General features: G+C 44.6%; 1 protein-coding gene and 1 non-coding gene across 2 annotated transcripts; both read left to right on the forward strand.

Moving 5' to 3' along the window:
- The first annotated feature begins 2,117 nt into the window (after nt 1-2,117).
- On the forward strand, nt 2,118-4,082 carry LOC133047508 (ornithine decarboxylase-like). The gene has a single exon (XM_061130741.1). The coding sequence runs from the start codon at nt 2,344-2,346 to the stop codon at nt 3,727-3,729; it is 1,386 nt and encodes a 461-aa protein (XP_060986724.1). The 5' UTR covers nt 2,118-2,343; the 3' UTR covers nt 3,730-4,082.
- A 299-nt stretch (nt 4,083-4,381) lies between these two features.
- On the forward strand, nt 4,382-4,488 carry LOC133047907 (U6 spliceosomal RNA). The gene has a single exon (XR_009690909.1). It is a non-coding gene; the product is annotated as a U6 spliceosomal RNA (small nuclear RNA).
- The last annotated feature ends 9,983 nt before the right edge of the window (nt 4,489-14,471 follow it).

The following is a 14,471-nucleotide window of genomic DNA, read 5'->3' on the forward strand; positions in this document are numbered from 1 at the left end:
GAGTAAAATATGACACAATTATTTATATTTATTCATTACAGGTGATAGGTACAGGGGTATTTGTCTTATTGGTCTGGGGTTTTTTTGTTATCTTTTTTACTGTGGTAAAGCAGACCCAACACGACCCCTCCTCCCTTCATTCCACTGAGCGGGCATCTCTGTAGTGGAGGGCAAGTAGGACACCTGTCCTTCTGCTGACGCCAGAAGGAACGTTTTGATCATCAAATTGCCTTATGCTGAGTCTCGTGAAAACAAAGTAAACCCCCTTAATTTAAACTGAGAAATAGAACGGCTGACCTTCAGTTTCATTTTCATAGTTCTGTCAACTTAAAAGAGTATATAATGTGAAAGTTGTGAATTAAGTTTTATTTGGGGCAAAATGAAGATTGTAGCCCAGGAGATAGCCCCTCACAGTAGCTCTGAGAAACTGCCCCAAAGAAGCAGGAGGGGAAGGTCAGTATAGATGTGATTCTGATGAAGGGGGAATACATGCAACCAAGCACATATTTTTCCAGAAGGTTTTTCTTAGTCTTGTGAAGACTGCTAATCACAAGGAACAGTTGTCACCTTGAAGGATTTTAGTGCTTTTCTAGATATGAGGAGATACAAGAATTGGACTCATAAAGTCAGCTCTTCAAAAATCTATCTGAGGACCAGTCCTGCCAGTTTTTTTCTCCTCTGAGCACAGAGTGCCTCATTTCTGCTCTTCACAGTGGATCCTTTCAGTGGATGTTGAAGGTCAGCAGCTGCAGCAGCACATGATTTCATCCTTGTTGAGGTAGATGGCAAGTGCCAATTTGTGGTTGAGAGTTCCATTGAAATGTCCCACTACAATTTATTGAACCAGTCCTCTACTATTAGGCATTAGATTGTTTCCAGCTTTTCACTATTGCAAACTAGCAGTAAAACAATGCGTGTTACCACACAGATGTGGTCCTAATTCCCTTCCCTCTGTGACTGAAGTCCAGAAACCTGGAAATACAAACTGGCCATGAAAATCCAGGATCTGTGGCACCCTAGACAAATGGACACAACTTGTCTGAAAACAAATGTATGCACAGCTTGCTTTAGGAATATATCACAAAATTCACAGGGCTGTGTGATGTAAATGGATGTATTGATAAAGATTTGGAATAGTGGCCAGAGAAGAGATGCAGTGCGCACCTGTTCACCATCCATTAGTGCACATGAAGGTTCTCTGTGGCCACCAGACTCCCATTTGAGAGAGAGCACCCTCATGGTGGGGGCTTCCCTGATAGCTCAGTTGGTAAAGAATCCACCTGCAATGCAGGAGACACCAGTTTGATTCCTGGGTCAGGAAGATCCGCTGGAGGAGGATAGGCTACCCACTCCAGTATTCATGGGCTTCACTTGTGGATTAGCTAGTAAAGAATCTGCCTGCAATGTGGGAGTCCTGGGTTTGATCCCTGGGTTGGGAAGATCCCCTGGAGAAGGGAAAAACTACCCACTCCAGTATTCTGGCCTGGAGAATTCCATGAACTCTATATAGTCCATGGAGTAACAAAGAGTTGGACACAACTGAGTGACTTTCACTAACCCTCGTGGTGACCATGCGCAATGCCAGGGGCCTGTCCATGCTTCCAGGTGGGGTTCGCTCAGGGGGGTCTGCACCCTGGCTTCCGTGGAGCCCCTGCACTCTGCTGATGTTCACCCCCCACACATTCCGAGCAGGTTCCCCAGGGTGTACAGGAGGATTCAGGTGAAGCTTCATCTTCTAGGGGTGAAGATATTCTTTGGAATCTCACGCCACAAAGCAGGACAACCACCAGCCCTCTTTTCTTGTTCTCTAAGCTATAATCGTGGCCCTCTCAGAATGAGATCTGCTTCACGGTGGACCCCACCTTGGCCTCCCCACCAGCTGGTATGTTGTGTGTGGGGGGGGTGGTGCGCAATGTGGAGAAGCTCCTGCTGAAGGACTTGAAACTGATCAGGGTCAGTTCCCCCTCAACCTCCGCCGCCGCCGCCCCTCTGCCAGCGCTCCGGAGCCACCTCGGGCCGGCGGTCCTCCGCGGGAGGGAGCGAGGCGGCGGGCGGCCGGGCGAGCGGCTGACGGGGGCGGCGGGGCGGCCGGCGGGTCCCGCAGCGCTCGGCGGCGGCGGCGTGTTGTCTCCATGGGGCCGGCCCCCCGCGCCCCTGCGCTCTGAGGTGGACAGCAGATTGTGTGTTTATCAAACATTTCCACTGCTGCACAGAGAGCACACACATCTTCAGTGGACTTGGAATTCCTGGAAAATTGCCTTTGTGAAAAGTGGGCATAATCCCTTTAAATTCCATCTCCTAAGTTTTCTATTTTGTTGTGTCTCAAAAAGACTTCAAGAAACCATGAACAGCTTTAGTAATGAAGAGTTTGACTGCCATTTCTTGGATGAAGGCTTTACTGCCAAGGACATTCTGGACCAAAAAATTAATGAAGTTTCTTCTTCTGATGATAAGGATGCCTTCTATGTAGCTGACCTGGGAGACATTCTGAAGAAACATCTAAGATGGTTGAAAGCTCTTCCTCGGGTCACCCCCTTTTATGCAGTCAAATGCAATGATAGCAGAACCATAGTGAAGACACTCGCTGCCATTGGGACAGGATTTGACTGTGCCAGCAAGACTGAAATACAATTGGTGCAGAGTCTTGGGGTGCCCCCAGAGAGGATTATCTATGCAAATCCGTGTAAACAAGTGTCTCAGATTAAGTATGCTGCCAATAACGGAGTCCAGATGATGACTTTTGATAGTGAAGTCGAGCTGATGAAAGTTGCCAGGGCACATCCAAAGGCCAAGTTGGTTTTGCGTATCGCCACTGATGATTCCAAAGCAGTCTGTCGCCTCAGTGTCAAATTTGGTGCCACACTTAAAACCAGCAGGCTTCTTTTGGAACGGGCGAAAGAGCTAGATATTGATGTCATTGGTGTCAGCTTCCACGTGGGAAGTGGCTGTACTGATCCTGAGACCTTTGTGCAGGCCATCTCTGATGCCCGCTGTGTCTTTGACATGGGCGCTGAGGTTGGTTTCAACATGTATCTGCTTGATATTGGTGGTGGCTTTCCTGGATCCGAGGATGTAAAGCTTAAATTTGAAGAGATCACCAGTGTAATCAACCCAGCATTGGACAAGTATTTTCCATCAGACTCTGGAGTGAGAATCATAGCTGAGCCAGGCAGATACTATGTTGCATCAGCTTTCACACTCGCAGTTAATATTATTGCCAAAAAACTTGTATTAAAGGAACAGACGGGCTCTGATGATGAAGAGGAGTCAAGTGAACGGACATTTATGTATTACGTGAACGATGGAGTATATGGATCATTCAACTGTATCCTTTACGATCACGCACACGTGAAGCCTCTTCTGCAGAAGAGACCCAAACCAGACGAGAAGTATTATTCATCCAGCATCTGGGGACCCACCTGTGACGGCCTGGACCACATTGTTGAGCGCTGTAACCTGCCCGAGATGCATGTGGGTGATTGGATGCTCTTTGAGAACATGGGTGCTTACACTGTCGCTGCTGCTTCTACTTTCAATGGATTCCAGAGACCCACCATCTACTACGTGATGTCAGGGCCAACGTGGCAACTGATGCAGCAGATCCGGACCCAGGACTTCCCGCCCGGAGTGGAGGAGCCAGACGTCGGTCCCCTGCCCGTGTCCTGTGCCCAGGAGAGCGGCATGAAGCGGCACTCAGCAGCCTGCGCTTCCACGCGTATTAACGTGTAGATACCACTCTTATAGCTGTTAACTGCGAGTTTAGCTTGATTTAAGGGTTTGGGGGGGACCATTTAACTTAATTACTGCTAGTTCTGAGATGTCTATGTGAGTAGGGTTGGCACAGGTGCACCAATGTGGAAGGCTGGGAGATGGGGTCACACTTATCTGTGTTCCTATGGAAACTATTTGAATATTTGTTTTATATGGATTTTTATTCACTTTTCAAACATGCTACTAAAGGCTTCAACTGCTGAGCAAGCGTTTGTGGCTTGTGTATCAGCAGGATGGGCCAGAAGCTTAGTGTTGTGACCGGTTTTAACAAAAAGGAATAAAGGATCTTGACATAAAAAAAAAAAAAAAAAGAAACTGATCAGATAAAGCGAGAATCCTCATGGTGAGTGGAGAAGAGAGGCTGGTAATCAGCGGAGGTCACACCAGGGTTGGGGAGCAGAGGCCTCCAGAGGAGCATGGAGCCTGAAGTGGGGCGGAGGCCACCACTTTGGGGGTCAGCCCTCTGCCCTCAGGGCTGTGACCAAAGTAGCATTCATCCCAGATGGGCCACGTGGGGCCACGCATATGGACTGAGGTGATTCGGAGTCATGCAGACCTGTGTTGGCACCGCTGTGGACCCCAGCCCTCCAGCCTCCTTGAGAAGTGCTGTGTGCTCGCTTCGGCAGCACATATACTAAAATTGGAATGATACAGAGAAGATTAGCATGGCCCCCGCGCAAGGATGACACGCAAATTCGTGAAGCGTTCCATATTTTTACAAAAATAAACTCAAAATGGATTAAAGATCTAAATGTAAGACCGAAACTATAAAACTCCTAGAGGAGAACATAGAGAAGTGCTGTGCTAGCAGAGAGGGGCTGTGATTCCCCGACCCCAACCACCCCGCCCCTCATCACCAACCCTCAGACAAAGTCCTGTCCTGGGTCCCTCGCTCCTCCGCAACACTCCCCACCCCAGGGCCAGTAAGTCAGAGTGTGCCCTGAAGGACAGGGCTGGGCTGGGTGGAGGGCGCCTACCCAGGTGGCCCAGCCTCAGGGGGAGGCAGAAGATGTTGGGAAGGGCAGGATGCAGGGAGCTTTTGGCCCCAGATCCCGGATCCAAAGGCAGAGTCCAGACAACCACCCACAGCAAAAGCTGGTGATGCCTTTTTTTTTTTTTTGGTGATGCCTTCTGCAGTGTATTCACTGAGAGTGAGCCATTATATTTACTGCCACTGTCAGTGGTGAATTTAATACCAGCTGAGCAAACATGGGAAGTCTCACACTCTCCAGTCAGAGGCACTAGATTGACCAGATTGTTGGAAAATGCACAGAAATGGCTTATGATGGAAGGGAGGCGAGTGTGGGGGACACATAATTCTCACCTACTAAAGATAACTTTTCATGTTGATTTTTTTTTTTAGTAATCCTCTTTTAGCCAGGGATCTGTTTCATAAGCTACGGATGACTTACTCTCTTTAGCTAGGCTTTCAGACTAACTTTCGTCAAAGTGTTGTTGCAAGGAAGGGTAATGTTTTCACAGAGCCTGCCAAAACAGATAAGAATGACTTAAAATAAAAAAACAAAAAACCAGGGTTCCCAGAAACAAATAATGACCTTTTTCAAGCAAAGATTCAGAATCCGACTTTGTGAAAAATGCTGTCTCAATGCTTTCTATAATATTCTGGGGATTGTTTTAAAGCAAAAATAATGGTTTAATTAACAAAAATATGTGGTTTAAAAGATTGAGGGTTTATAAATTTTTTAACTGATTTTTAATCTTTTATGGGCTGGTAAGAACTTTTCCTTATAGTGTGAGAGAGAATGATAATTGTCTCTTTGTTGCATAGATTTCAAACTGGGTGAAAGTTTTTGTCTTTAATCGTCCTGCATCCTTCAGAATGTAGCATTAGCTTTGAAATGAAAACTTTACATAAGCAGTTCTGCCTGTCTGATTCTCTTCCAGGGAAGAAAGAAAAGAAGAAAGGGAGGGAGATAGGAAGGAGAAAAAAGGAGGAAGTGGGAGGAAAGAGAGAGAGAAAGGAAGGGAGGAAGGGAGAGAGAAAGAGAGGGAAGATAGAAACTTCTGGGTTCACAGTTAATGGGCTGTCCATCTAATGACGTCCATTTGTGCCTGTGTTTGAAGGTCATTACCGGAGGACGGTCCCTGCCCCAGAGTACTCAGCAGTGCCCCTTGCAAAGCCTGCCTGTTGTATTCCTCTCTGGTCTACTGGACTAGGTTGTTTGGGGGCAGGGGCTGATGAGAATCATTTTGGAAAACTGACTTCTCTCATTCAGACATAGCTTTTCCGGAGCAGAGTATTTTCAGAACACTTACTGGCAGCACAACATAGATGACATCACAGAAGTAATTCCCGCACTGCTGAGCTGCTCAATTCCCCAGTTAAACACTGCTCTGATGTCACCCTCATCCCGGCAGGAGGGCTGCTAACGTCGTATGCACTCAAAAAGCCTTCTCACAACCCCAGGAAGGCTGCTGTGGACTAATATTAATTCCAAATACAAGTAATTATCTTTCCTAGTCAATACTTTCTTTTAAGTATATGGATTTAAACACACTTAAGCTGTTGTGGAGATTTGAAATTTTGAACCAAAGTTTAAAAATTTCAAGTGATTGAGCCTGATCCTTGAACTATACCAGCATCAGAGTCAGGGATATGAAAAGATGAGAGGCTGTGGTTTCTGCATGTTTGCTACATCTTTGTCCCAGGCAGTATGTTGGGAAGAATCAAGACTATTGGCATTATTTGTCATTGATTGTTCAGTTGCCAGTTGTGTCTGACTCTGTGACCCTGGGGACTGCAGCACTCCAGGCTTCCCTGTCCTTCACTCTCTCCCTGAGTTTGCTCAAACTCATATCCATTGAGTCGATGATGCCATTCAACCATCTCATCCTCAGTCATCCCCTTCTCCTCCTGCCTTCAATCTTTCCCAGCATCAGGGTCTTTCCCAACGAGTCAGTTCTTTGCATCAGGTGGCCAAAGTATTGGAGCTTCAGCTTCAGCATCAGTTCTTCCGATGAATACTCAGAGTTGGCATTATACAGAAATATATGTTCTCTGTTCACAGAAACATGTCTATGAAAGATTTGTAATCCTCTTACGTTCCTGGCCAGAATCTGGACATCTGCAGGATGTTGAAACATTGGTTGTGTGATGACCCACCCACCCCTTGAGCTCTGTTATTCTGAGAACCCATCACTCCACCAAAGCAGAGAAGGATTTCTGCTCCTGCAAAGGAGGGAGCTGAGTGGCCAGGGAAGGCCTCTCGCCCTAGAAGTCTGGCTCCTATCTGCTCTCTGCCCCCAGGGATGGTGGGGCCGTGAGGGCTATGTGGTCAGCAGGTTGAAGAGGACCGGCCCCGGATCAATTAACCAACCCCAGCAAGTGTTACAGGCACGTCCCTGTGAATCATAAAGCAGAGGCACCCTGGCTGGGATCCCTGGGGACTGTTTTCAGAGCCACAAACCCCAGACTTGACCACACTGCCTGCCAAGGGAACCAGGCCACCAGCTCAGTAAAGCCAGCCAGATATTCCTTCTCAAAAAATAAGACTTTGTGGCTGGAGACCAAGCCAGTTAGCAGAGGATAACCTGCAGCTCTAAGACCCTGGGGAGATGCAGCCAGACGAGGACAGAAGCTCAGCGCATCAAGGAGAAATGTGGTCTGGAGAGAGAAGCGGGTCCACACAAAGGTCGTGGAAACTGAAGACCTCCTGTCCCCAGAAACAGAGACAGGCAGCCTCTCTGATGGCTTGAAACCCCCACTGCGGCCCAGCTGAGTTCTTTCCAGTCCTTAGTCATCAGGGACTTAGGGCGTTTGCATCACCTGGTTACACCCCTTTAGAGCGACCAAAAGCTTCCTGAGATGCCACTAAATATTCAGCTAGGTGGTAAAGGCTGCAACTTGTTTCATTTTATGAACTAAACCAAGCATAGCTTAGCAACGGAACAACGACAACAATAGTCAAAGCTATGGTTTTTCCAGTAGTCCTGTACAGATGTGAGAGTTGGACCATAAAGAAGGCTGAGGGCCAAAGAATTGATGCTTTCGAGCTGTGGGGCTGAAGAAGACTCTTGAGAGTCCCTTGGACAGAAAGGAGATCAAACCAGTCAATCCTAAAGGAAATCAACTCTGAATATTCATTAGAAGGACAGATGCTGAAGCTGATGCTCTAATACTTTGGCCACCTGATGTGAAGAACTGACTCATTGGAAAAGACCCTGATGCTAGCAAAGATTGAAGGCAGGAGGAGATGGGGACAACAGAGGATGAGATGGTTGGATGGTATCAGCAATTCAATGGACATGAAATCTGAGCAAACTCAGGGAAATAGTGAAGGACAGGGAAGCCTGATGTGCTGGAGTCCATGGGGTCGTAAGGAGTTGAACAGGACTTAGTGACTGAACAACAAAAACAAGCGTGGCTTATTTATAAATCCCCCATTGTTTCCAATATTTGGCATTATAAGCATCCTTGTGGTCATGTCTCTGAATGCATCCACAGTTTTTTTCTAGAGCTGAATTCCGAGAAATGGAATTGCTAGGCTGTGTGGATATTTTAATGTGTATTGCTTATTGCCTTCAATTAACTTATACTTGGAGGAGCAGTATTTGACAGCCCCTGTTTAAACCTGTCCTCCAAAAACTTAGTTGTCAGTCTTCTTATTTTTTTTGTCCATGACAGTATGTTAGGTTGAAAACAAGACCTTCATTTTAATTTTTCATTTTATTGATTGAACTTTTTATGAGATATTGATGGGCACTTATAATATTTGTGTGTTTGTATGTGAGTGTGCGTGTGTACATGTCTTAAGCTCATGACCTTTGCTTATTTTCCATTGCTGTGGTCAACATTTTCTTATTGATCTGTAAGAGATTTGCAAGTTAACCCATTATCTGTCACATAGCTTAAATATTTTTCTGATTTATTGTTTAATTTTATTTATTTATTTATTTATTTTTTGTGGGTTTTGTCATACATTGATATGAATCAGCCATAGATTTACACGTATTCCCCATCCCGATCCCCCCTCCCACCTCCCTCTCCACCCGATTCCTCTGGGTCTTCCCAGTGCACCAGGTCGGAGCACTTGTCTCATGCATCCCACCTGGGCTGGTGATCTGTTTCACCATAGATAATATACATGCTGTTCTTTCAAAACATCCCACCCTCACCTTCTCCCACAGAGTTTGATTTACTGTTTAATTTTAAAATTTTGTTTATGTTTTCTGACACAGAGTTTTGCAGTATTTTCCCTTATTCTATTTGAAATTAGGAAAATAATAAAGTGAAAGTGAAAGGCTCAGTCGTGTCCGACTCTTTGTGACCTCATGGACTGTAGCCTGCCATGGGATTTTCCAGGCAAGGGAACTGGAGTAAGTTGCCATTTCCTTCTCCAGAGGATCTTCCCAAGCCAGGGATCGAACCCGGGTCTCCCACATTGTAGGCAGATGCTTTACCATCTGAGCCACCAGGGAAGTAATAATATCTGATCATTAAAAAAACCAACAACAAAAATATGTAAAGTAAAAAAAAAAAAATTATGTAAAGTAAGAATGTGAAAATCCTCCCCCCCTCCACTGTTTACCCCATCATATCCCAATCCTAATCTGAGGGGTGGGTCTATTTTGAGGCCCCCTTTTAATCTTTGTCGACAGTTAACCCCTTAATGATTCAGATACTGTTTGCACTGCTAACATACAAACTTCTGTCTCCTGGAACTGCCCTCTGAACTCACCTCTGATACCCAACAGCCTGGTTGACACCTCCACTCAGATAACCTGAAGGCATCTTAAACCTGCTGTGTCTGTGACAGGTAGAATGGTCTGGGCTACCTGGGATGTAACTTGAACTTCACGGTCCGCTGGGAAAGTCCTGATGCAGACAGTGCATCAGCAGTAGCTCCAGGAGTCATGTGCCTGCTCTGAGCTCTGTGCTGGGGTGAGGCCTGCTCCCCCTTACGCTGGATTGAGACAGTTGTCAGGGTACCAGCCTCACCCCTTTGAACCACAGTGTCCAGAGGAAGAAGTGACATTGTTTTCTGATGCATTTCTCTCAGGGAAGAATATACTTTTTTCTCCTAAGTCTCCACAGTACTTCTCCCCTAACCCATTCCTAAACCTGCCCTCTGGCGTGGAACGCTCTGCACTGATTGCCTCAGGCCAGGTTTCCCAAATTAGCCATTAACCAGGAGAGATGAACTGACCCTTAGCGCCATTCGGCCAGCTCTGGAGGAGAAGGTGAAGCCAGCTTTTCCTGAATCACTTGGAGTAGAGGAAAGTCTGGTAAATATAGATACAAGGAAAAATTTAGGCTGGGTGAAACGGATGCGGACTAGGAAGTCATCAGTGTCCAAGAAGAAGTGTTTTACCTTCCTCCCCCCACTGTGTCTTCCCTTAGTTCTCCTAGCCTTAGCAAACAGCAGGGCCATTGTTGTTGTTGTTCAGTCACTAAATTGTGTCCAACTCTCTTCGACCCCATGGACTGCAGGATGACAGGCTTCCCTGTCCTACACCATCTCCCAGAGTTTGCTCAAACTCGTGTTCATTAAGTCAGTAATGCCATCCAACCATTTCTTCTTATGGCATGCCCATAACCACAGTCATGAAACTCAGAAGTCATACTTGAATCTTCCAGTCACCCACCCCTCTTGATGTATTATTTATGTCCTTAAGCAGTAAATTGACTTTAAAGAAATTAAGAAAACTATATGTATTTTACATTTATCCATTTTTTTTACCTTTTTCTGACACTTTGGATCTTTGTTTAGATCCAGGTTTCCATCTGGTATAATTTCCCTCAGTTTTTGTTTTACTGAAAAGATCATTATTTTACCACCTTTGTTTTTTGAAGGATGTTCTTATAGTGATAGCAAATTCTAAGTTGACTCTCTCTGCCCACCCCCCACCTCAAAAATGTCATTTCATTGTCTTTTGGTTTAAATTATTTCTAATGACAAATCAGCAGTCATTCTTATTATTTTTTCATGTAATCTTTTTTTTCTCTGCCTCTTTATCTTTCCCTTTCAGCAATTGAACTATGATATGCCAGGGTGTAGTTTTATTTATATTTTTCTGTTTGTGCGTGCTAAGTGCTAAGTTTCTTCAGTCCTGTCCAACTCTTTGTGGTCTTCTCAGAATCTGATATGTAAGGGAGTTGGACTACAGTTTTATACATTTTTTACTTACCTCTGGATTCCATTGCATCAAGATTCTAGAATCCACAATCTTAAGTGGATTAAACCAGCCACAAAAAAGAAAATACTATATGACTTCACTGTGAAACATATAGTCAAAATCATAAAAACAGGAAGTATATCAGTGGTGGGGCTTCCCATGTGGCTCAGCTGGTAAAGAATCCAGCTGCAGTGCAGGAGACCTGGGTTAGATCCCTGGGTTGGGAAGATCCCCTGGAGAGGGAAAGGCTACCCACTCCAGTCTTGACCTGGAGAATTCCATGGACTGTACAGTGCATGGGGCCGAAAGGAGTCGGACATGATTGAGCGACTTTCACTATAACAGTGGTTGCCAGAGGCTGAAGGGAGAGGAGATGAAGAATTAATGCTTAATAGATACAGAGTTTCAGATTTACAAGGTAAAAGTCTTATGGAACTGGGTGGCACTGATAGCTGCACAGTCTGTGAATATCACTGAACTACATGCTTAAACATGGTTAAGATGGTGAACTTTGTTATGTGTATTTTAACACAATACAAAAATTAGAATTACATTTTTTAAAAAAGAATTAGAGTCTACCAGTCACGTAAGTTATTTGACTTTATACAGACACACAGGAAAGGTTGATCTTACTGAATTCAGGCAAGTTGTTCTGTGTGGATAGAAAGCCTGAGTGTAGAGGCTTTCCTTGCGACTCAGTAATAAAGAATCTGCCTGACAATTCAGGGGACAGGGGTTCAATTCCTGATCCAGGAAAATCCCACATGCCGAGGAGAAACTAAACTTGCGTGCCACAACTACTGAGGCTGTGCTCTAGAATCCAGGAACCACAACTGCTGAAGCCAGAGCAACCTAGACCCTGTGCTCTGTAACAAGAGAAGCCACTGTAATGAGAAGCCTGAGCACCCCAACTAGAGAGTAGTCCCTGCTAGCCACAACTACAGAAAAGCCCACACAGCAACAAAAACACAGCATATTCATAAATAAGTAAGCAAAATTATATGTATAAGAAAGCCTGAGTGCAGCCAATGGTATTTCCAATCCACCTCTGTTGAGAAACTTGGTAGCCTTCAGTATATGCTGCTAAAGTTTGTAAATTTAGATAAAGAAATTTAACTCTTTGGTTTAGGAAATTCATACCACACACACTACTACTGTAGAGAAAGGGGCAGTGATCTATGATAATATAAAATGTTACAGTAAAGAATCATTATTTTATAAATTTAATGGCTTTTAGTAAAAGCTTCTGAAATCACTTAGACTCCTCCATAATGAAAGAGGTGATGTGTCCCTTGGGCCCGTTTGTGATCTTTGTGCCAAACTAAATGTTAACAAGAATCATAAAGAAAAGTTCTGCTGCCAAACCACCAACTGTGCTCTGAAAACCCAAAACAGCAAAGTGAAAAAATTAAACAGAAACAAACAAGCTTACAAATTTGTGAAGCCAGAATAAACAAGGAAAGTGTGTTTACTAATATCCAGAAACATTTCAAAATATAACAATCTGTATCTACATACATTAAACCAAAGTGGAGCTTTCCAACTCCACTTGATCACCATGAAAATTATCTTAGTCTGCCCCATTTTCTTATCTGTGACCTCTCCATTGAGAACTCTGGTTCCCACCAAATATCTTCCATTTACTAAACTGTTCAATTACATGGTAGTAGTTTCACAACTGTTGACCCACATCCCTTAAGACCAGCTTTGAGGTGAGGTAGGCCGTCTGTGGGGTCGCACAGAGTCAGACACGACTGAGGCAACTTAGCCAAAGCAGCAGCAGCAGGCCGTCTATAGAGTCGGATACAACTGAAGCGACTTAGCAGCAGCAGCAGAACAACTAGAGAACAAAGAGAAGGTTGGGGAGGAGCCAGAGGGGCCAACAGCTCAATGGGACTGGGGCATAAGGGCCCAGGGAAAGGTTTCTGGTGACAGAGTTCCAGCCTTACAAGAACAAAGGGTCTCCAGCACCTGCGCACAGGTGCATGTCTTCACTTGTTAAGAGAGAAATACAGAGTCAAACGGTAAGGCCACTGTTTCTACTACATGGGGAAAATGGAAACGCTCGACGATCCCCCAGTACTTCCACAGGGTGTAGGAATGCTGCTGGTGAGACTGACTCAAGCATGTTGCAAAAAGTCCCCAAATTCCACCAGAGCTCACAGTGCACTGCTCTGACACAGCACATCTGCTGCTTCACAAGGATGTTCATTAGTGCACTGTGTTCAGAGCAGCACAGTGGACCCAACTGTCCATCAGTGGAAGACTGGTCCCAATGCCTGGCATGTACAAACACTCACTAATGCCTATGGAATGAATGAATGTGTATGCACTTGTATAAAATGAAGCATCTATAGCAGTTTACATATATATACGTATGCACATACATATACCTATAGAGAGGGTCAATATATAATGTCGAGTGAAAAAAACAAATTACAGAATATCTTATTTATAATAGAATCTGATTTTTGAAAAAATGTATATGTGCAATAAATTTCTGGAAGGGTACATAAAGAAAAACAAAACGGTAAAAAAAAACACAAAAAACAAAAAAACCTGTAATTCTGGCTATTTCTGGGGAGGAGAAATGGATGACAGAGGAGAAAGTGCTAAAGCAATATTTAGCTTTTCATTTGCTTTTTGAATTTTAAAATCATAAGTGTTTATTACTTTTGTATAATAAAAGAGTAAACAATCTCATTTTCACATCACTTCTTTTGTATTTATATAGTTTTTTGTCTGTGGTGCTATTTAGACTAAACTGTTTATATAAAGGTTAAACAAAACTAAAGGACAAACATGTCTGGTATTCAATTTTAAGCAGTATTTGTGTGATACAAGTGTCCTCAGGAATCCCAACCCTTCACTAAACTCTGCCCCTCACTTAAATGCTTTGCATGCATGTATTTTAGGGAACTTGATGGACACACCAAATGAAGCTAGATGGGAGGGAGGCTGAGGATTCATGGTAGCCAAGCTTGGAAGCCAAGTGATGGGAGGGAAGTCAGGCCCTAATGAACACCGAGACTTTGAGGGGTCCCCCAGGGTAGCCTTGTTGGCAGTCCTTGGTTTGAGCCTTGTTTTATCTACCTTTTTTTTTTTTTTTTTTTTTAAGGTTTTTAATTCATTTATTTTCCCACCCCACACAACATGTGGGATCTTAGTTCACTAACCAGGGATCAAACCCATACCCTCTGCATTGGAAGAGCAGAATTCCAATCACTGGACCCCCAGGGAAGTTCCTATTTTATTTACCTTTGAAAGAAAGGGTGACCCACTGAGACTTAGGTTGCAACTTAAAGACCACAGGCTGTGAACCAGGTTTCTGGGAACATGGAGAAGTGAGTGGCCATCATTCTGTCCTTGTAGCTGGGAGCTTCACAAAGGACAGGATGCTCAGGCTGGACAGCGAAGTGAGCAGGAAAGTTTGCTGGGAGGAGGAGGGGTGGTAGAGGAGCACCTTGGGAACAGAACAAACAGTGCAGGGGGACACTGACAGCACTCGCTGTCTTCCACTGACTGTCCTCCTGGTAGCCTTGCAGTTAGCTGGTGACCGGGTC

The sequence above is a fragment of the Dama dama genome, chromosome 27, assembly GCF_033118175.1.
Source record: "Dama dama isolate Ldn47 chromosome 27, ASM3311817v1, whole genome shotgun sequence".
Taxonomy (NCBI): Eukaryota; Metazoa; Chordata; class Mammalia; order Artiodactyla; family Cervidae; genus Dama; species Dama dama.